Source organism: Anthonomus grandis, chromosome 4 (assembly GCF_022605725.1).
Source record: "Anthonomus grandis grandis chromosome 4, icAntGran1.3, whole genome shotgun sequence".
Lineage (NCBI taxonomy): Eukaryota > Metazoa > Arthropoda > Insecta > Coleoptera > Curculionidae > Anthonomus > Anthonomus grandis.
In genome coordinates this window covers 23,264,354-23,288,052 of record NC_065549.1, presented here as the reverse complement: position 1 = coordinate 23,288,052, position 23,699 = coordinate 23,264,354, and the positions used below count along the sequence as shown (strand labels likewise).

General features: G+C 31.1%; 1 protein-coding gene across 1 annotated transcript in view; it reads left to right on the top strand.

The window, feature by feature from the left end:
- Positions 1-19,346, top strand: part of LOC126735360 (tryptophan 2,3-dioxygenase) — a 78,736-nt gene extending 59,390 nt beyond the window's left edge. Inside the window, exon 9 of the mRNA XM_050439325.1 lies at positions 15,401-19,346. Coding sequence (XP_050295282.1) covers positions 15,401-15,608 — 208 coding nt within the window. The 3' untranslated portion in view covers positions 15,609-19,346. The remainder of the gene's footprint in view (positions 1-15,400) is intronic.
- The last annotated feature ends 4,353 nt before the right edge of the window (positions 19,347-23,699 follow it).

Here is a 23,699-nt window from a genome sequence, read left to right as displayed (position 1 = left end):
CTTCTGGCTTTTATTGGGATAAATTTTCTAATGGCCTATCACCGTTTACCTGCATGGAAGCATTATTGGAATACAAGTGGGGATATAATAATACTTGGGACTTCCAATGTTTTCCAAATGTATGTCAAGAAATAGTTTTGAAGAAATTCTAAAATATCTTCATTGCAATGTTTAAAAAAAAAACCGCCGAAATACGTCAAAAGGTTTGTCAAGGGGGACTACTTTCTAACCTAAAATTACTTCACCCCCTTTCACCCATTGCCCCCCAGGGTCATTCCCTTAACAATTTTAAATGGCAAGGGGTATCGAGTAATAACTTGTTTAAAAGGTCTTTCGAAATCCTTCATTTAGACGTTTAATTTTTTTAAATCGGTCGATTCGTTTTCGAAAAGATTAGAAAAATCTTTGTTTATCTTAACTTAACTTACTTTGTTTATCTTAACAGACAGAAAACAAAAACATGAAAATATCAGTTTTTATTTTAATAGGTGTTCAAAATGTTGCCCGTTTTTGGCCAAACAATGATATAGGCGATGTTCAAATTCCTGACGGACATTTTCAAAAACATGTTGTGGGATATCATGGCAGCTATCGATGATGCGTTGACGAAGTTCATCCAAACTTTCAGGTTGGAGAGTAAACACAATAGATTTCAAATGACCCCATAGAAAAAAGTCTAACGGCATTAAATCAGGAGATCTAGCAGGCCATTCTATAGAATGGCTGGCCCCCTTCGTCCAATCCATTTATCTGGAAACTCGTCATTTAGCCATTGCCGAGCGGGAAGAACATAGTGAGGAGGAGCGCCGACTTGCTGGAAATATATTTCAGCCTCATTAAGTATAGGGTTTCCATCATCATCGATTTGGTTTTCAATGGATTCAGTGATAAGCGGATTGATGGTATTTTCCATATCTTTAATCAACATATCCAAATAAATGTCTCTATTTAAGTTTCCGTTAATAAATAATGGCCCAATCACTTTATTTCCTAAAATGCCTGCCCATACATTAATTTTTTGAGGGTACTGGGTATGCCCTTCTACAAATGCATGAGTATTTTCATTGCTCCAATATCTACAGTTATGCTTATTAACAAATCCATTTAGATAAAATGTGCATTCATCGCTGAAGCAGAAATTCTTTACATGAATAGTATTATCATTGATCGCTTCAGTCATTTTTTCACAAAACTCAACTTGCCTATCGAAATCGTCTTCGGTTAACTCTTGCAATATTTTCATTTTGAATGGACGAGATTTTTGAAGTTTAGTAACTATGTGAACAGAGCCTAATGAAATACCAGTGGCAGCAATAATTTTGCGTAATGAAGTATTAAGATTTATTCCAAAATGACCCAAAACTTCAACTTAAGCGGCTTCATCCAAAATTCGCCGATGATCACGTTTTTTATTTGCAACAAATCCAGTTTCAGTAAACTTAGTAACAAGGTCTAAAACATACCTCTGCGAAGTTATCTTCTCCGGATATCTGACGTTAAACGTGACGGCAGTTTGCCGAGCACATTGATTTTGGGCACCATAAATTAGAATAATTTCCACTCTTTCGGCTAGTGTGTAAACCATTTTGGGAGTAAAATCTTTAATTCAACAAATAAATTTTCACTATTCCAAGACTGTCACAAATGTAACTGACGGCAAAATAATTTTTTTATTTTCCTTAGCAACTATAAATAACTAAGCAGGTATAACAATAAATACAGTTCGCCCAGGATATCTGTATTGATGAAAAGAATGCGGAAAAAAATTCAGGTTGTTATTTAGTTTTTTCCACGTCTAATCTTCGGAATTACTGTTTATGTTGGTAGTTTCCGTTTTAAATTATAAACGAATTGTAGATTTGGCAAACCCTAACGGCCTAACGGCCTTCGAGACAGACGTTGGAAGGCTGGTCATAGAGGTATGCCAAGTAGAGCCTAAGAGTTTTTAAGATGGTGGGGTCTCTCAGTGTAGCCAACAGGTACCGTCCATTTTCCGCATCAGATTTTTGGGATAGTCGCACTACTGGAGGAGTCATCGGGTCCATATTATGCAGTCCATCATCATCGTTGGCCTTCTCCACAAGTTTGAAGCTGACATTTTCTTGCCCAAATGACTTAGATGCAGCTATCGCATCTTTATCTGAACCAATTTGAAGCATATTGAGCTGATTTGAGACAGGTTTGGGAGTTAAGGTTTTATTAGCTGCCGGTGCAGAATTTAACGGTGGTAATGGACCCATCCTCCGTCCATCCACAACAGCACCAGCCGGCCATACGTTCGTCTCTTTTAGCTGGCTAAAAAGATCCTTGTTTTGGACACCTTCTTTAAAGCTGGAGTTCACACTGTCTTCATTTTGCGTGAAGGGAAAACATCGAATAAAAGAATTAGTCTGGAGCTTATCTTTAACGTAGTGAGCGAGCCGGTTTACTGTATAGTCAGGAAAAAAATTAGAGACGATTAGGTAATGCCATTCTTCCCTAGTTATGGTTTTCTGAGGTGAAACCGTTATTCTTTTTGTAGGGGGCGAAACTTCTGGTTCCTGATCGGTCTGTATAGAAATGGAAATCGATCTTTTTGCTATTGTTGGAATGTATTTAGGGATTTCTTTTTCCTTAACTGTCAACTTTTCCATTTTAAGGGCCATTTGATTAATACCCTTCCGTAAATCTTCCATTTCCTTGGCAAGTTCTTGTTTGGGGGAATCATGAATCTGGATCTTGACGGATTCGTCGTGATTTCTCAAAAGAAGCGAAGACAGGTTAAAGAGCTCTTGTTTCATATCCCTGATTGAGTGAAACATTGACTCTTGACCATTTTCAGATCTACTATTGGCAAGCAAGTTGTGAATGTCATCCATTTTCTCGAACAAAACCTTCCATTTGGGATCATTTTGACTCAAGATGTCATATAGTTCTGTAATGACAGGGTAGAGATCCGTATTCCGTATTTTGAGACATGAACCCAAAGCATCAACAATGTTTAAAGGAATCTGCACTTTTTGTAACTGTGAAACCTTGTCATGAAGGTATTTTAAAGTAGGAGAGTCACAAACATTGCAGAAGAATCTAATGTTATGGTACTTTTGATTATACAGTACCTTTGTTGTGGCCTTATCCAAACCAGTACAGGACATGCAAAAATTTCGGCGACATTCCCCGCTACAGCGAAGCTTATATTTTTATTTCTCCAAGATGGTCTTTTGACAGGAATCACACTTAAATTCAGCCATAATTTCTTAAGATTGATTTCAAAAAGTGTCCAAATATTTAAATAAAAAAATATTGTTCCGTGAACGAAAATAATGTGTAAAGCAGGAGACCGGAACTGTTTATTATCAAATCACACGCACTGCGAAAACTTGATGCTGTAGAGTTAAACTTCAATAAATTGTGATTTTAAGGTCAAGTTTAGGTTAACAGGTACTAATTTAATCGGAAATCAAAACTAATGTTTACACAGGAAGCAAATCAAAACTATTTATACCGAAAGCACACGTACAGCAAAACTTCGCGTCGCGTCTGGTAAGGTCAAAAACAGAAAGACAAATCAAAACAAATCAAAGTCAAAACAAAACTTATCAACCATCAGAGCCGACCAGCGAAGACACAACCGTCTCGTACGACTACCAATGAATATGAATGAACTCGGTATCCCTTGCCATTTAAAATTTTTAAGGGGATGACCCTGGGGGGCAAGGGTGAATGGAGGTGAATTAATTTTAGGTTAGAAAGTTGTCCTTGCCAAACCTTTTGACGTATTTCGGCGCTTTTTTTTTAAACAGTGGTTTTCGATAAATCCGTGGTGGAAAGTTTTCAAATGAACACCCTGTAGATAAAAGCATGATACTTTTTAAAGGGCGAAGCTCATTGAAGCAATATTATCCGATGAAGCCAATCAAAAGAGGCTACAAATTATGGTGCGTAGCCGACTAACATGCCTATGTTTCAACATTTGAAGTCTATCAAGGAAAAAATGAAAAACTCCGAGAAGAGTACAAAGAGCTTGGTCTTGGAGAAAGGATTGTACTTTCTTTGAGTAAACCTGAGGGTCAAGTTTAAAATTATATATGCGGACAATTATTTTACGTCTATTAACCTTTTGGAAACATTATATTTATAAAGAAACCCTGGCATGTGGCACCATTCGAGGTAGTGGTTTTCCAGCAATGATAGAAAATAAAGAAATGAAACGAGGTGACTATAATTATCGGATCTCTAACACCCAATTCAGGGCTTTTAAGTGGAGAGACAATAAAATTGTCCACTTTACATCTAATTTTCATGGTACAGAGGAGGTCAAAGGGACTCAGAAAGATGGAACACGATTAGATGTGAAATGCCCATCCATTGTAGCCGATTACAATAAGCACATGGGAGGAGTTGACAGGGCAGACCAGTTGAGAAGTACATATGTTATCATTCGTAGATCACGAAAATGGCGGCACCGACTATTTTGGGGATTTCTTGATATAGTATTTGTAAATGCCTATATTATTTACAACTTGAATTTTAAGAAAATTGCCACCCTTGAAATTAGAAGATCAATAAGTTTGCGGTTTATGACAATGAAAACAGGTAGAGCTTTAAATCCCAGAAGATCAGGACCAATAGTTAAAACCTGTGACCTGATGATGTCCGTCTACGAAATCGTGGATCTCATCGGGTGGTTTTTTGAAATAGAAGGGGTAGATGTGAAATGTGCAGTGCGTGTGCTATACAATAACAGTGCTATATAATCGTATAGCACTACGTACGTTGCAATCAAATGAAAAACTGTTCTGCTGAGTGTCATGAATTGAATTAACTTTTAATTTGTTTATCACTAATGGTACTTTAAAGTCCATTTTTTGTTTTTTTTTAATTGGAAGTAAACATTTCAAAAAATTAATGTACCTTTTTTAACCAACCAATGAATATAACATCCAAAAAAATCCTTAAAATTTAAATTATTTCGATATCCGGTCTCTAAAGGATTAAAACGCCCTTGCGAGTATTCAAACAGATGTTACTGCAAATTATCTTACCGTAAATCCGAGAACTGAGCTTCTGTTGAATGAATTTCCAGAACTTCATTAAGTTATTCTCAATAGAACAATTTGATACAAATTAGAACAGTTTGATACAAATTGTCTGGAAATATCATAGAGTTTTACATAAAAGGCTACAACAATTTTAATGATATTTAATATTTTCCTAAGGACGTCTTGGCTTACATCTAAGATAGGTCAATAAGGCAGGCAAAAATTGTAACTTTGATGATATTTACTAACTTTAAAGTAAACCTTCCCACGAATATAAGAATTGTTAGAAAAATTAACCGCGTGGTAGTAAATATACTTAAAAGGTACCAAGGGCGATATATTATTTTCTGAATACAGCATTTCAGATGCGTAAGATCTAAAGCAACGATGTGTCTTCATTCACTCTTAAAATGATTACATGGCTCTTAGAATAGGAAAGTTGTAAAAAATTAGGTCTGGTATTAATTTGCTCATTAATTTCACGAATATGTTTGTTAGAAGTATCTAAAATTATTATCCTATTATTTAGAATATTTTTGCTACTTGGTCATAAACACTTGACTAAATCTATGTTTCAGAGACATAATATGTCAATAATATGTTACTCACAATAACATAATAATTTTAAATCTAATTTTAAAAAGTCAGGATACACGCATTGGGATACAGTTAACGGCCATTACAAATAACAAGTCCAAGTTATTAACTATACAGAATGTCTTGCATATCAGGATTAAAACTAAGGGAGCTGATAAAGAAGGTCATGCCCAGTGAAGAAACTCATAAAATATAAGAAAATGACCGGCTCTATAACCTTCTTCAGTTTAGACCAAAGAAAACTAAGAAGACTGCTCTCCGCGCTTTCCAAATTAGGTGACATGTACGTAAAATAAAACGATAACTAAAACGATTCGCAAAATAGCCATCTTGGCGCTGCTAGTTAAAAGTGTACCTCGTTCTGATTGCCTACTCTGCACGTGGCAGAATTCTCTCCTTGTAATTAATACTGCTGCTTCGCAAACAACAACACTATCAACTCTTAAAAGGTGGGTACTCAATCAGAGTGACTTACACTTCTGACAAACAGCGTCGATGTGGCTACTTTCTGAAATTAGTTATCGTACATTTTTGGATACGCATGCTTAGCATTCAGATCAGTCTCCTTACATATACTTTCTTGTTCTCAACCAAACATATGTTTTGTGTAAATCAAAAATAAAAATGATAAGAAAATTATACTTTATGTTGCTATATGGCTCTTTTTTTTGTCTGATTACATTCGATTTTTTTTTAGGTAAGACAATGGCTTACCTAACTTTTCTGATTCCTCTAAAATTGTGATTTAAAATGTACTTCTGAAATTTGTCTCTCTGTTTAGAATTTCTTGTTAAATCAAATTTAAAAACAAAATAAAAACTAACAAGAAACAAAATCTAATTTGAGCAAAAATATCATTTCATACCTTAATACTAATATTTTAAGAAAAACATATCTGATTTCCTGTGTGTCACTCGCCTTTGCAAAGACACTTGTCTCCCCTTTTTATAATAAAAAGAAAAACACGAGAGCTGAATCACAGAAGGGCGGAGAACTTTCGATTAAACTCGCACGCATTTTTAAAATGTTTTTTTCTTTGTCAAAAGAGCAAGAAACTGGATTGGACACATACAAAAATTAATTAATAAACTTCTTAAAATATCAGAAAAAAACAAGCGTGGCCAAAATGTATCATACTGTTTTTTCTTACTAATGAAATTTAGAAACTTATATTAAATTTCAAATGGAATCCTGGTAAAGAAATAAAATTAAATATAAAAACAGTTTTTCTAAATGTTTGGATGTTGATCCCTTTTCAAATGCGTGTAAAACTTTATCGTAATATATCAAGTATATCACCTATTAGATACAGAGATATGTTAAAAATATCGAAACTAATCTAGCAGTTACTATGAAATAATTTTTTAAATCATCAATACTCTGTAGTTCAAAAAAGTAATTAGTTTGCTGTACTTTTTTTACAACTTTTTATAAATATATGTAAGCATATTTCTTGCTTATAAGTACTAAGAATATCGTAATGGAAATAAACGTCTTTAAAATGATTCACCTCCCCAAAGGTAATGCCTAAATTAAATAATAATTATTAAAAGGAGGCGTATGCCAAAAAATGCTTAGATCCGACGTTTTTTATTTTTTAATTACTTTTTTTCATGATAAATTTATGTAAAGAAAAAAGTTTAATGGAAAATTCACGTACAAATTAATTTAAAGTTTTATATTATAGAATTTCTAAAAGAAAGGAAATACCATTATAACGGAAAAAATATTTATTAATGTTTTGGGAGTAGTTCATTAATATTATAAATTATATTGCTGGATTTCAAATTCTTTTATTCACAAATTTCTTTGAATATTTTAATCTCTTTTAATTTCTCTTTGTTAAGTGAGCAATTTTTGATTCAAATATAGAAAAAGTTGTAATGCAAACAACTTATTAACTTTTTCTTACCAGATAATTAAAGGTATTTAAAAAAAAACGTGTTGCCTTACTTACCTAAATTACTGGTTTATAAGGTATGTTGAAGTTAGGCGCTTACTAAAACATGTTGTTACTAACTTATCTTACACAGGATCTTAAAACATTGGTAACATTTTTGCTACCTACTTTGGTGATATCTTTTCTAATCCTAAATATCTTTCTTGGGAGACCAGCTTTCAATTTGACTATTTTTATTATGAGCCTATATTGGAGAACGACTGTTATCAGTGGACTAAATAAACTGGTATTCCAGGATCTATTCTAAAAAGCTGTGTTGAGTTACTACCTGAGCCACGGACATGTATGAATAAAAATTAAAATTATTTTATTAAGTTCCCCTGTAAGTGGAAAGTTAATAAAATATTTCTAATTTTTAAGCGGTATTCAAAAGAGGAGGTGGTAAACTAGAGAACAAATTTCAATTATCAATTCTATTTTTAAGTTCCTCGAGAGTATTATATAAACCTTTTGACAAAGTTAAATACACTGTCATAATGTATGCCCTTCAACGAATGAATGTAGTACCTGCTTTTATTATGTTAATGATGTCTTATTTGTCACAAAGGAATCAAAATTATCAAAAATAGTGGTTTTAGGTCAAATCCTTATTCTAGTAATTCGCGTTTTCCCCAAGGTCTAATTTAGGATCATTACTTTTTATTGTGGCAATAACTGATATGTGCAAATCATGCAAATATTTTATTGCCCTTTTGTTTGTCGATGGTTTTAAAATTTTCTTTAAAATTTGTTGGCAACAAGCTGATATCTGATAGATAGCTGATATCTATCTCTGATAGAACGATCTTAATAAAATGGTTAAGTGGTGCGGAAAATAATTTAATCCTCAATACACAAATATATATACCTCTATGAGTTTTACATTAATCAAAATTTTCATAGATATGTGTAAAAGATGATGGTTTACCTTGGCGTGCCACCTCCAGTCAGAAAGACCTGGGTAAAATATTTGATGCTAGTTTAACTTTTGCTGATCATGTTGATATCAAAGTGAAAAAAGCCTATAAGATCTTGTAGTATATTGTTAGAACCACTAAGGATTTAAGCCAAAGTGTATGCGTTAAATTGTTTAAAAGTCTTGTTTTGTCAAAACTTGAATATGGCTCTTATATATGGTCTCCGCAATGTGATACTTAAGTTAATTGTATTGAGCATATCCAAAGAAAGTTTCTTGAATACTTATCTTTTAAAAAGTTTGATTACGACATTAAAGAACTTTTAATAATCGGATTCTATGTTGGAGTTGTTAAAGTATGTTGAAGTGTTTATCTATGGAAAACAAAAGGATAAAAACATGTTTAATTTATCTTTTTAAAATTATTATAAATTGGTGGTAAAGGTATATTGTTGCAGGATTTGATCTGAAATTAATTTCTTATTTCTTACCAGAAGTATTAGATCAAGAACCAATTTCTACCTGTATTTCCCTACCATTAATAATTTTAAGGCTTCATCTATACAAGGTGTTCTATAAATAATGGTACCTAAATAATTTAACAGCGGATTCCTTATAAAAAAATAAGTTAAATTTTTCTTGTCTGAAAGTCAAAGACAACAAAGATCCAGAGTGATAAACTTAACGTAGTTTTTTTTCTTAATTTTGGCCATAAATTTAGAATTTATTCTGCTTTTTTAACAAAATTTTGATTTTTTTTTATATGGAAAATCCTAAAATTAACCCTATTACAAATTATTTCATTCCACTAGCAATATTGTGATTTTTTTTAAAACTCTTACACTCAGCCGCAATTAATATTTTTAACATTAATTTTATGTATAAAGCAAAAATCTAATGGGTTAAAGTCTGGACTTCATGCGGGCCAAGGTCTTCGACTTTCACGTCATACGCAATAGATAACACTAAACAGTACTAACAATAAGAACGTAATAAAAGTTAATAAGTAACTTTACTAAACGTGTGACAATTTTTATAGCTACTCATCAAAGTAACTGATGCAAAACCGTTTGCACAATGTATATTTTAAATAAGTTAATTTTAAGATTTGCCATATAAAAAAAATTCCAAATTTTTTAAAAATGAAAAATAAATGCTAAATTTATGACCAAAATTCAAAAAATTACATAAAAAATTACAAGTACCTACCCTGAATCTTAGTTGCCTTTGATTTACGGACTAGTAACATTCGAATTAATCTTATTATTTATTTAAAAGGAATCTGCTTTTGAATTGTTTACCATTATTTATAAGACATCCTGTATATAAAATGTGTTCAATATTTAATAAATAAACCTCTGATATTAATATTTACTAAATTTCTCTAAATTAGTTTAAAGTTAAAACTACTAATAGGCTGTATAAACATCAATCTGCAATGTTACCTTAGAACTTTGATTTGATAATTGCCGTGTTATCTTCTTGCTATACGAACTTGAATCATTTTAGTTATGTATTGTTACTTATAAGGGTGTCCAAAAAGTCTGGAAAAATATCTTTTACACGTAAACGAATTACCTGGTTGAAAAACGTTTGGACACGTCAATTCTCTTTTTTTTGCATGTTCTCATATTTCTAAAAAATATACAGGGTGCATCAAGAAGACCGGGCACTTGTCAACTTTTTTTAAATAGAAGACCCCATTTATTAATGCATTTTTGGATTTTATGATAAATTTTAAACACATTTCCTGTGTAACATCCTCAATCTTAAACTGTTTTCGAAATATCAAAAATTAAAAATTAACATTTAAAAAAAATTTACCAGGCTTTAAAATCTAATCTAAATTATTTAACTCTTGGTACTTTTTGTGTCACAGGTGGCAGGTGGCAGGTACTGATCTGTTCCCAAATCGAAATCCAATTACTTTATTAACTGTTCAGAAAGTAGTAAAGAAGATCGATGAAACTGGCAGCATTAAAGAAAGGACTAAATCTGGTCGGCCAAAATCCTCAACAAATGATCAAAGTTTTACAATAATTCGTTGAAAATTCCCACAGTTTGTTGCGAAATACCGCTCAAGAAATTGGCATGCTTAAATCGGTGCTTCAGCTACCCAACCCAACCCAACCCAACCCAACGAATCCCTATCCCATTAACGACAATCGTCGCATTCGCCTGCGACTCATGCAATAAAATCCAAGTTGGTGACACAAGTTACTATAAAGTCCTTGTATAAAAAATCGACATGGAAATAAAACTTAAAAAATAAGTAAACCAACTGGCCTGACACCTTTATCGAATAAAATAATATATAAAGAATGAAAGCTAAGAAAATAGCTTCCCAAACCGGCAATGTTGTAGTAATTAGTTTGGTATTCCTGAATAGGTTGTGTGTCAAATGTCACATTCAATTATAAACTTCAACGTTCCTAAATTAAAGGAGGCAATTTGGTAAACTACTTTAAAAAAGCGTTGTGTTTTTAATCCTTATATTTTGTTTTATTTAATATAGGAGTAAAATAAAAGTATTTTAGATCAATATAAAAGTGATTAGTCTGCTATAAGACTCTAGCATATTTTTTATATTTGTATCCATAAGTAAATAGAAACTCAGGAAAATCATGGTCTATATGCAACAAATTTTTCGTTTTTTTTTAAATGTCTCATCTAAAAGCTTTTTTGTTTTAATTTAATGGATTTAAGGTAAGCTTTCTAAACATTCAAAAAAAAAGTCATTGGGTCGTAAATTGCTCAATCACCGCCTAAATTATCGGTTGAAGTAATTTTAAAACAAAAGAATTTTCGGCTTTATAAAATTCACTTGGTGTAAGAACTTTTCGAAGATGATTTTGACAGAAGGGTCGAATTTTGTAAAACAATTATGGCTAAACTAAACCAGGAACAGAGCTTTAGAGATTTTGGCCAGTCCAAACGACAGACGTATGGTTTCAACAAGATGGAGCTCCTTCGCACTATAGTCGAGATCTATATGTCGTTATTTTACTATTAGATGAGTGAAATTTTATTTTTCCAAATAGGTGTAGAGATAGCATAGAATGGCCAGCTAGGTCTCGAGACCTCTCTTCTTTAAATTAATTTTTTTGGGGCCATTTGAAAAATAGAGTATTTGTCACTAAACCTGAAAATATAGAGGATTTTAAACAATGCATAACAAATGAAGCTGGCCAAACTACAAGAGAAATGATTCGAAACCTTATTGACAAATTTTATTTCAAGCTTGCGTATTGTCAGGAAATACGAGGAAAGCAATTTGAGCATTTAGTTAAATAGTTTTGCTTTGTACAAAAGTTTCTATTGTAATACATTTATTAAAAAACGCCGTTAATTGCTTGACATTTTGAAACTAGAAATTTGTTTTCTTTTATTTAAGCTTCACTTAAATCTGAAGTTCTTGTTACACGATAGGTTATCACAACTAGGATAGGAAAGTGCAACCCTTATTTCTCCAGGTTAAATAATTTATATTTAATCTAAAGGGAACTACACAAAGTCTCGGTCTCAAAAGTATTTATTAATTCTAACAGTAGGTTACGCGTGTTTCGCTTATATTAAGAGCATTAGTCCTAAAAATTAAAAACAAAAAAACTAAATACAATAACAACCTTAAAGTTAGATAAAATTGGTACCTTAAAAATCGACTACAAACAGTACATGCTTTAAGGTCCCATTATACACACACACTAAATAAAAAAAATTCTTAGGAATGTGATACGCCACAAGTTTGTAAAAAATCAAAACAACTAAATTAAAATTGATGAAATATAAAAGTCAGGCAATATTGTTAAAAATGAGTCCCGATTCAAAATTAAAAACGTCGTTAACACAGTCTAGGATTGGGCTCTTCTTGGCTTTGATGATTGGCATTCATGCATGACTGATACATTATCAGGAACAGTAAAATTATGTTTGGTTGTTAGTTGTAATGTGATCTGTGTAGGTCTAGGCCTGATGATGCTTCAATAGAAGCGAAACACGTGTAGCTTTGAACAAATTATATGGATTTGATGAGACCGTGACTTTGTGTTCTTACATTTGTTTTGTTTTTTTTTGGTCTCTTAGACAAAAATGGATGATACGTTTCTATTAATTAATTTAGTTATTTTGGTTTTTTACAAAATTGTGGTGTATCACATTCCTAAGAATTTATTTTATTTAGTGTGTGTGTATAATGTGACCTTAAAGCATGTACTGTTGTAGTCGATTTTTAAGGTACCAATTTTATCTAACTTTAAGGTTGTTATTGTTTTTTAATTATTGATATTTTGAAAACAGTTCAAGATTGGTATAGAGTGCAAAACTCAAAAATGAGCTAATGAATGGGTTTTTCTATTTAAAATAATAAAGTTGACAGCTGCCTCATTTTTTAATGTACTCTTATACTTCAAGTTTGTATTTGTCATTGACATAATTGCTGTTGATATTATAACAAATAAATAGCATAAATATACCAAATATTACATCAGGTAAATAATGGCTGCGGCTCATGTAAAATTATACATATTATAATGTTCGTTTACTCTACACCAGAAATCAGGTTCTATGCTAATGATTTGTGTTTGATCTGCTTACCCAGCTCTGCAATGATGAGGCACCTCTAAAGAAAGAATTTTTAGGCAATAATAATATAATAATAAATATTTGTTGTATAATCATGCAAGAATTATATAGTTTCTTCTGCTGTATAGCGGCAAATCCCCATTTTGATGTTAGTTAAGAATTTCTAAACCGAATTAAAAATTATCATCTCAGATCGATTTTATTCACTCGTGATCTCATAACATATCGTAAAATATGAACGGTATTGTTTCCTTGATTGGCTCTGCTTGGTTAAAAATTATCAATACACTATTTTATGGTATTTAACGGTAGTATCTATGACTAATTTTTTTGATATCGAGTATAGAAATTCCACGTTAATTTTGAAAAAAAAATGTGATTTTGAAACATAATTTGAATAATCCTTCATATAATGCAGCTCAAATATAAGTTAAGACTATTCTAATAAATGAAGTTGTTCTAAACAAAGGCACCATTATTTATTTATCTTGGAAAATATATAAATATGTTCTGTCATACCAATCTATTACACTCAGTTATGAATAACTTAACCTTAATGAAAAAAAATGTGATGGAATATATTAATAACTAAGTGTACATTTAGTAAATTAAAATGTTGTTTCGTTAGACAAGTAATTACCCAAATGTAGTTGTCATTTGTTAATTGAAATCTATTTTAATTATCTTCCAAAAGGGGAAAAGGGCTGTGGTGAAGAACATGTCAAATTCAAAGAATTCGGGCACGTTTAAGATTTACCTAAAACTGGACATCATGCAAAAGAAAAACCTATGAACACTGAAAATCCCTAAAGAAAAACCTAATCTAATTTAAATATGCGAAAATCTATTTTTTTTATTAACTCGATATATAAATCTATTTTATATAAATAATTTTTCGTGAATAGTTGTAATAAGCCTTGTAATCTAGCCATAAAACTACGTTGTTTTTAAGCTATAATGATGTGTAAATAGACAAAATCGATATTGATTAACAGAAGATCCACAATATCTTATTATTGTGGATTATCGGAATTAATAGCTTGTAACTTGAAAAAATAAATGCGTGGTGCGAAATAATATAAGAAAAAATAATAAATCCATTTTTCTTTGGAACTTTCATTAGTTTTGTTGAACAAGTTTCTCAAATTTCTCCTGCTTAAATTATTATTAAGGCTATTAAATAAGGCTTTTATTTCTAAATTTATTTGACTCAACGATGATAAAGTACTTATGAGAAAATCAATGACAGTATTCACGAGAACACCCAGAATATTCTAAGGCTTTCTAAAAATTATTCTAAAGGAACCATAAACAACCTATCATATTTGAATATTATTAATATTCACGACCCCAATAGAAGTTTTTACCGTTAGTCTTAATATTTAGTTCTTCCTAATTCCTTTCACTAATCCGGCATGCGACGTTTCCCTGGAGCAAAAAGCTTATCCTTAAAGATCTAGATATATTGATAATGCTGACATGCATGAATAAATCAAACAGAACGATAAAATGACCGTCAAAGGAAAAGCAAGACGCAATCTCATCCGCAACCTGGCAATTAAAAATTTACCTGGCAACTCGAAGAACTTTTTTCATAGTATTTCCCAATGGAACTCGGTCAATATCAGTAAGCAGGATTTAACGATGAAGGTTAACGCCAACTGCATGCGCTTCTTTACATACATATACAAAAATGTATTAATTACGACTAAGGATTTATAGGATGTACGTTGGACTAATCTTCGCTTGTCTATATTTTCTGAGCAAACAAGAATAAGAATTTTACAAGACTTTACCTTTTGTGTCATCACGGGAGCAACACTACATTCTACAGAGTCTTGACATCGAAACACACACGGTCTGCTTCACCAAAATATGATATGTCTCGAACAACAGGCAAAAATTACTTTAAACCCAGAAAGTCAAAAAGAACCCCAAGAAAAAAAAACTTTCCTAAGAAGAAGGTTTTAAAGAAGCACTAATAAAATTACATTCTTAATTACATGCTAATGAAATATCTTTTTGTCATTAAATTTAATATTGGCAAGTTGAAAATGCTGATATTTAATTCTATGCATTTTCCTTCTTTTAAGTTAAATATGACTTCCCTACTTATTAATATGTTTAAATCTACTATTTCGACTTGAATGCAAGTACATACATATAATACGCCAAAAGATCTTTTTTATACAAGTTTATTACGTATATTTAGAACTTGTACAAGTGATTTGTTTATAAGTAGTTTGCTACTAAAAGGAATAAAAAGCAACACACCTTATTAAAAAACTTAACGGAAAGAAAGTTCTGAACGCCTTTAATCAACACAATGTTATTTTTAAATTTTAGTGACCGCTATAAGGTATTTGTGGACCTCTTCAATCTATCAACTTTCCTCATCCCACGCTCTTATATACCGCCTTTAACGTCTGATATGCGAAGCAAATTATGCCATTGGCGTAACGGTATATCTAATGGTGATCCGAACGATGACTTGGGAAATGGCAAAAACGGCCTGGAAATTGAATCAAATGGATTTGAAGAAGATATTGTATGAAAATAAATAATATCTTAGGAATGATCACTCAACTCAGACTCCCTTGCCCAGTAATGCAGCTTTATTGAAAGTGATTAATGGAAATTATTTATATAGAAAGAGATTTAAAAAAATATATTTTTTGTTGCTAAAATATTGTCATTTTGTTATTGTTTTCAAATAGATTTAATAATATTGTTATTAAAGAGACCGATGTTTTTCCTGTTTCTAAACTTTAATTAAAATGACAAATAATGACAATACTTAAACAGCTTTCATGACATCCATATATGTCATCATAGATAAAATGTGACAGTTTTTACGAGAAAATATTATAACAAAGTTTATTGTTATTAAGTTTTTTAGCTTGGCTTATTATATATTTCATATAACAATGCAGCCGCTTTTCTTAAAAGTACTTTTTTAGGCGACATTCATATAAATATATTTTTACTTCTCTGTACTTTCTCTGTACTAAGGAAAATTACGGTTGTAAATTACAAAAAAATTTGACATTTACACATTAATAATATATAAAATAAATTTAAAGTTTTTGTATTTTCGATTGTACCAGAATTGATGAACCTCAACTAATATTTAAGCTATTTTTTCCAGTTAATCAATATTTTTTTAATTTGGTTTTGTTTTCAACGAAAACAAATAGACGAATAAATAAAAATTAAAATAAAAAAATGTTTATAAGTTCCACTACAACTTTCAATTTTGTAATATTCACATTTGGAATGAATTATTTAAGTAAATTATTTTTATATTTTTTTAAAATTGAAAATATCAAATACATACAAAATATTTAAGGAAAAATATAGAAACTCTAATTTAATTTTAAATGTCAAAAACACATAGCTTTTGCTTGTTACAATATAATACTTAATAATTTAAAATCCTCCTAATTTTTAAAAGTCCTCCCAAATATTATAAATCCATATATTTTAATCTGTTTATATAAACAAGTCGCATAGATTTAGGTCTGCGTTGTAAGGTGGTCAATCAACCCTCTCGAAGACAGTTCATTGTAAATTGACTATATATCTTTATTAATTTGTCTTTAAGAGCTTTTTTAATTTTAATCGATGAAAAACCGCTGAAAAGTGGATTGTTTATTTACTACTATGTCTGAAGTTTTTTATAGTATTCTGTAACTTATCATTGATATTGGTATTCCTAAGAAAAAAGTTTCTAAACGAAAACTTCGTAAGTGATTTAATGCCGAATTGCAAAAGCTTACTATAGCAAAAAAGCGGGTTCACATGATTCTTAAGAATACTGGTGGGTATTTGGATTACTTAAATTTTTTTAGGCTCCGAAATTAGTGTAAATCCTTATCGAAATATTGTTACAGAGAATGTGCTACTCGTTATGAGTCTTTCTTGTTGATTAAGGGAAATATCCGGCAGTTTTGGAAGTTTGGGAATTCCAAACGTAGGGTTAAAAGCTTTCCATCTGTTATGTTCTATGGCAACAATCACTGTAATTTAGGTCCTGAGGTGCCCGACCTTTTTAGAGAATATTTTAGGTCTGTTTATAGTATTGATACTGACTTAAATAGACCTAAAGTTTTATCTTTTGGTCCGGTTTCTTTTACCGCTCTGAATATTACGATTTCTTCTATATACAAAGAGATCATAAAGTTAAAAACATATAAGTGCCCTAGTCCTGATCGAGTATCTCTAGCTTCGTTACAGTGTTGCAGTCTTATAATCTCTCGACCTTTACACATTATTTTCAACAAATCATTGTCAACTGAATTATTTCCTAAATGGTGGAAGGTCAGCTATTTAACTCCAATATGCAAATCTCGAAATAGGGAAGATATTACAAACTATAGGCCAGTATGTAACATTAGCAACATTTCTCAACATTGGAGGAACAATATGGGTTCCTCAAAGGAAAATCTACTGATCTTATTTTGTTAAATATGTCGATTATCTGTCGGAGATTTTGGATTATTCCGGTGTATAGTTCTCGCAATATTTACCAACTTCTCTAAGGCATTTGACAGGATCAGTCAAACTATTTTACAGAAATTGGAAGCTGCTGGTATTGGTGGTAGTATGTTATGTAGATTCAGAGTTACCTTGAAGATCGCACTCAAATAGTAAAGGTACACAATTTTCAAATTTCATACAAAATTCAAATTTACAAAAAAAGAAATCACTGTGCCTTCAGTTGTTCTTTAGGTGGGCCCCCTGTTGTTTAATGTCTTTATTAATGACATTTCTAAGCTTTTTCTTTACTCAAAATTTATTTATTGCTTTTTATGCTTTAAGGGCTTTATGTCTGTGTCATTTGTTCATGACTGCTGCCCACTGCAGGCTGATATAGAAAAGCCGGAGCTGTGGTGTCAATGTAATGGCATGAAAGTGAATACACCCTAGTACCATTTTCTGTGTTTCTCGAAGAAGAAAAACAATTTGATTTTTGAGTACAAAATCAGCAACAGCTCATTGAGTGGATGCCCTCTATTGTAGACTTGGGAGTTACAGTTCTTTGCTCGTTATCTTTTGTAGAACACACTGATAAAATTATATCTAAGGCTGTAATCCAAGGATAGTTGTACTGTTGATTTTATTGATCCTTTATCTATGAGACAAATATATTGTTTCTTAATTAGAGCTATTATTGAGTACTATTTATCTATATGGATACCCGCTTAAACTTGTTACATTCACAGAATTGAACAGATGCAAAGAAAGTTTTCACGTTTTATGGCTTTTAAGTTTGATATTATGCCTCGGGAGAGTTTTTGTTATGACTAATGGCTATGGAACTCCTCATGAGCCTTTTCTCTGAAGGATAGAAGAGAGAAGCTGAATTAAAAATGTTTTTTAAAGTTGTGAACTCTTTAGTGGATAATTAGTACTGTCGGCTTCCATAGGACTTACTGTTCCAACAAAGCCTATCATAAAGATTATTTTTGTCCTTTATAGCTTATGTTTTAAGTGCTATGTAATATTATTAATGTAGGTAGTTACTTTATCTGGTGTTTGCTTTATTATTGTAATTTAATGGACAAGTCTCGTAAATAAATAAGTAAAAAAATACTAAAATCAGGTTTTTTAGTTATTAGTTATTAAAATCTTACTAAATTTGTAGGTTTTCGATGATATATTCGTATTTACCCAAGCCTGTTAATTTATAAGCAAGTATTCATATTATTTAATCGTTATTTACCAAAAAAAGTTGTAATCTCAATTTTTGCTGAAATAAATGTCGAAAATTTAATTTGTTAACCTACTAGTTTTTATATTCTGTTATTCCACTTTATAAGGAGGTATTTATTACTAACTTTAGGTTTTTTATGAAGGAGAACTATAACGATAAATAAAAGGACTTTCAAATTTTAAAAGAGTTTTCATAAAAAACTACTGTTTTTTCAACTAAATTTTTTAATTTAAAAAATTATTTATTTTCTACTATTAGTTATTTACATAGAATATAAAAACATCCTATCACAATTCTGAGGAGGAGCCCGATTTAAGTTAACGAGGTTGACATCTTTTTTGGTATGATCAGAAATGTAAAAACTATCGAAGTTATTTAGTTTTACCATGGTGATTTTTTTAATAAACTAAAAGCAAATATGTACATCCTATGCTAAGTTGTGGTTTTAATAATCATTTGTTTCGTTAGGTTTGTGGTTTTAGTTTAGTGCTTCAAATTGATTTTCTAGTTGAGAAAATTAGGAATAAAACATGAAAATCTTAGTAACAGCAATATTAAATAAATAAAATAAAACTATTTGTTGACTTAAGTTTTATTTTTAACCCATTTTTAAATAGGTGTAATATCCTAGATATTGTGAAACCTGTACTAGATCTTTTGCAATACTAGATCTTCTTTAGAAATTTGCTAATGACCCAGAACCAAATCCTACTAGGGGATGATTGCAGGTAGAATCTCAGGACTTCGTAAGTAACACTATTTAGCCCAGGTAAACCACATAATATTTACTTCAAAATTACCAGAATAAATGGCAGTCTATATATTTATTCCAAAAAGGTAATAAACTTAAGGCCAGTTAGGCTATAGCAGAAGTGTAATCTGCAAAATGGGATATTTGCAATAGCAGGTCATTAATAAATAATACCAATAGGTAAAGTCTGCCCAACCAATCTGTAGCTAAGCGGTATCGGTGCGGGGAACGTGGTTGTAGACTAGACCCGCCTCATTTCATTCATGAAATGGCCAGTGACGTGCGAAATTTTATAAACCGATTACACAGATTTGAATGTATTAAATATTAAAAAATATGCTTTGGTTTTAATTTTAAAATAGGTATTTGTAAGTAAGATATTAATTTGGAAATTAAGGTCTTCTAAAATATTTTATTTGTAAATATGTAAGAAAAAAATGACAGACAAGATTAGGGAAGTTTGAGATAAAAGTAAAGTAAAGAAAACACAAAATTTGTAATACACCTACTTAGTTTATTCACTTAAAATAGAGGGAAAGAGCACGGCAGATAATCCCAATTATGCTGTTTAAACATTGAATTTACTACATAATATGTATAATTTAAATTATTATTTAAATAAGTATAATCAATTTGTACCTGTTGAAGATATATTGCTAACCACTCCAGTAACAGTCTCACTCTGCCAGCATTTTTTAAACGTTAGGTCATTGTCTATCCAAGTTTCATCTAAATAGGCAATATTGCGACCTTCGGCTCGGTGTTTTTTTATTTCTCTTAGGTATTTATACCTTAAAGATGTTATTTTTGGAAAATTTTTTTCTTCTGGCAATTTTTGCAACAGCTTTTTGCTAGTAGGCACAACTTTAAACCCATATAAATTCGATTTATTAGGTGTTTAACTATTTGAAAATGAAAGTTGTCGTCTTGTTCCACCTTCGTCATTCGCGGTCTTTTTTTGCCGGGACTAGAAAGCATTTTGTTGGGGTCCGTCCGCATTCTTTCTTCATCTTCTTTGTGAATTTTTTTCACGATTGAAATGCTTACGCCAGTATATTGAGATACTCTTTCAAGTTTGCGCTTTACTGGTAGATTAACGAAGTTATTAGTAGCTTCTTCATTTCAAACCCTAAGAATTTGTACAAGAAGTATATAATCCTGATATTCGATTTTTTTTAGTCAACGTTCCAATTCATATTACTTATATTTATAGACATTTTATATTCAAAATAACCAACATTAACTTTAAATCTTTTTTGTTTGTAAAGCAATCGAGCTTGGTTTTATTTCATTGAATATGATTTTTATTTATTACAACATTAGGTACATAATTTTTGAAATTTAGTGTCGCATAAATTATGATTTTATTTTAATGTTTTTTTTTTCATAACTGTGCTTAGGCTTTATAATTCTCTTATTATATAAGTAAAATGATATATATTATATCATTTTACTTACCTATAAACATTCGCAATCACTTCCCTTACATGGCTATGAATAAAGTTATTTATTTTAACGTAAATAACACAAAAACTGTTAAAAATTATGAACTTTAACAACAAAGAAACAAATAACACAAAACAACAACAAAACAGCAACAACAATAATAGCAAATAAACTAAACTATGCTACACTACTCAAAAGTCATAGGTCAGAAATTAAGTAGGTACCTAAAAATACAGCAATAAAAACAGTTTAATAGCTCAAAAGTATTAACATACGCCGCCGCCACTGAATCCGCAAGAAATCGATATTATTCCGAGAATTACACAAAACCTGGTAGGATGCGATCCAATAAGATAGAGAAAGACAGAGAGCTGCATAAAAATAATAAATTAATGGCCGCGATGTCATCAACCAATCACCTGTCCCCAAACAGCGAGATGCTTCCGCGAAAGCACGACGTTGCCGGCTTTGTAAGTTTTATTAGGAATTTCGGATAAATGTTAGTCAATATTGGATTTTATAATATGCAAAACATTAGCAAATAGAACTAAAAAATATGGTTTAAACTGCATTACATTATTTATTATCTTTTTTATGATTAAATAGCTTAATTTTACCATTATATTTACTTTTCATTCAATACTATTTCATTTTTGCAATAAGACGTGACAACGCTTCAAAATTTCGCCCGCATTCTTTTCGTAGACACAGATCCGATGGTCAAACTGTATGTTCCTAATATAGATAAGATTTGAGATATTTATGGAGAAATCCAGAAATATTATATACACAAATTAACAGAATACTCACATCGTAATCTTTAACCATTGAAAGGATAGAATTAGCATTACCGTAGAACAATGGGCAGTTTATTTGCTTGCAATATCTCTGATGCAATGATGCCAAATGCTTAAGTAGAAAGGGCAAAAAAGATTTATATCTATATCAAAAAAATTTATCACTTATTTTGACAGGCAGAAGACAATTCTACTAATAAGATACTTTATAAAGAAGTCAATATTTAAAGTAAAATAAATGCAGATTACGTATAGTTAAGAAAAAGGCAACAACATCCCAACGCCTCTCGATCGCAATGTTGTTTCTACTGACACAAGCAATCGACCACGACCACCTGTATGAAACTTGTATGGGGCAGGTGGGAATCGTATGTCGGCCATCTTGCTTGGCAAAATTGACAGAGAGCTGAGAGAAATGACGTTGTTGGCATTGACTGACGAAACATCATTTGTCATGTCATATCGGTTTGTCTTTCAATGTATGTCGTAAGCCCACATTTGAATGTGGGTTAGGTTTGTTTAAATGATGCTGTTTTAAATTTATTACTTTTTTCCTAAAAAATGTCTCTTTTAATATTATGGGTAACGTTTTAATTAATTTGCAGCAACTTTCCAGGTTTTTCGGTAAGAAAATGTGATTATATTTATTACTGTTATCTTTTTGTATTGTCAATTTTTTGTATATAATAAACTCAAACTCAATTGGTTTCAACCAACCTTTCAAATATTTAATTTTTAAATTTATTATTATAAATAAATATTACAAAATGTCTGGTTTCTCATTTTCTTTTCAACAATCAAAAAATAGATTAAAATTTTCCTGTAAATATCCATCTTGTAAGAATATCTAGGTTTTAAATGGTTCTAATAAACACATTAATAAAAAAAAATTTCAATTTTCTTTAGACCCCATTGCAAGAAAAACATGGAGTGAGATATGCAATGTAAATTTTAGTAAGATTTGTAGAAGCTATAGAATTTGTTCTGATCATTTCTCTCCAATAAATTTTAATAACCCTGATAATACTCATAGGCTTAGACATGATGCTATCCCCTGGTCTCCATTAAAATATCAAGTTGTAGCTGAACACAATTATTCCCTCATAAAACCAAAACAACTATTCTCCTATAAATCAGTTGAAGTTAAGACACTTGACACTTCTGTTGCTGCATCTGCGGTTTTTTGGAACTGAAACTGCTGAGATTTTGATGACTGTAGATAATAGTAATGATTCCGCTTTATTATCCTCTTCTTTGGGAAATGTTCAGTCCATTCAACCCCAAATGGTGCTTCAGTTAATGCATTCAGGGAACTCTATTGGTTCACAATCAACTGCAGACTATTCTGACTATTCAGAGATTATGTATAATGTTCATAAATCTACCATGAGCAAGCTGTCAAAACTTAAGTTATTTCTGAAAAATGAGAGAGCTGAACTTGCCTCTTTAAAGTTCCTTTACAATGATGGAAGATTTCAATTTATAGAGGACAGCCTTAATGAAGTAACTAAGGAATTCATTAATTCACAGTTGTTAAATGCTAATCGTCCTCCTTCAGGTCGCAGATAGTCAGTGAAAGACAAAGCCTTTGCCCCCTCCATTTTTAAAAGAAGTCCACGTCTTTACAAATACTTGAGACATTTTTTTCAACTACCCTCTCCAAGGACGCTTCAAGAAATTCTTGCATGCATTCCTTTTGATTGTGGTCAGGTAAAACCCATTTTAGAACATCTGAAATTACAGGTTGAATCAATGAGCGAACTAGATCGTTGTTGTGCTCTAATGTTTGATGAGATATCATTATGTTCGGAACTTTTTTGTGAAAGGCCCAGACAGAGAATTTCTGGATTTGAAGATTTAGGAATACTTGGTAGAAGTTCCAAGCAAGCAAATCATGCTCTTGTTTTTACGATAAGGGGTCTACGGAAATCTTAT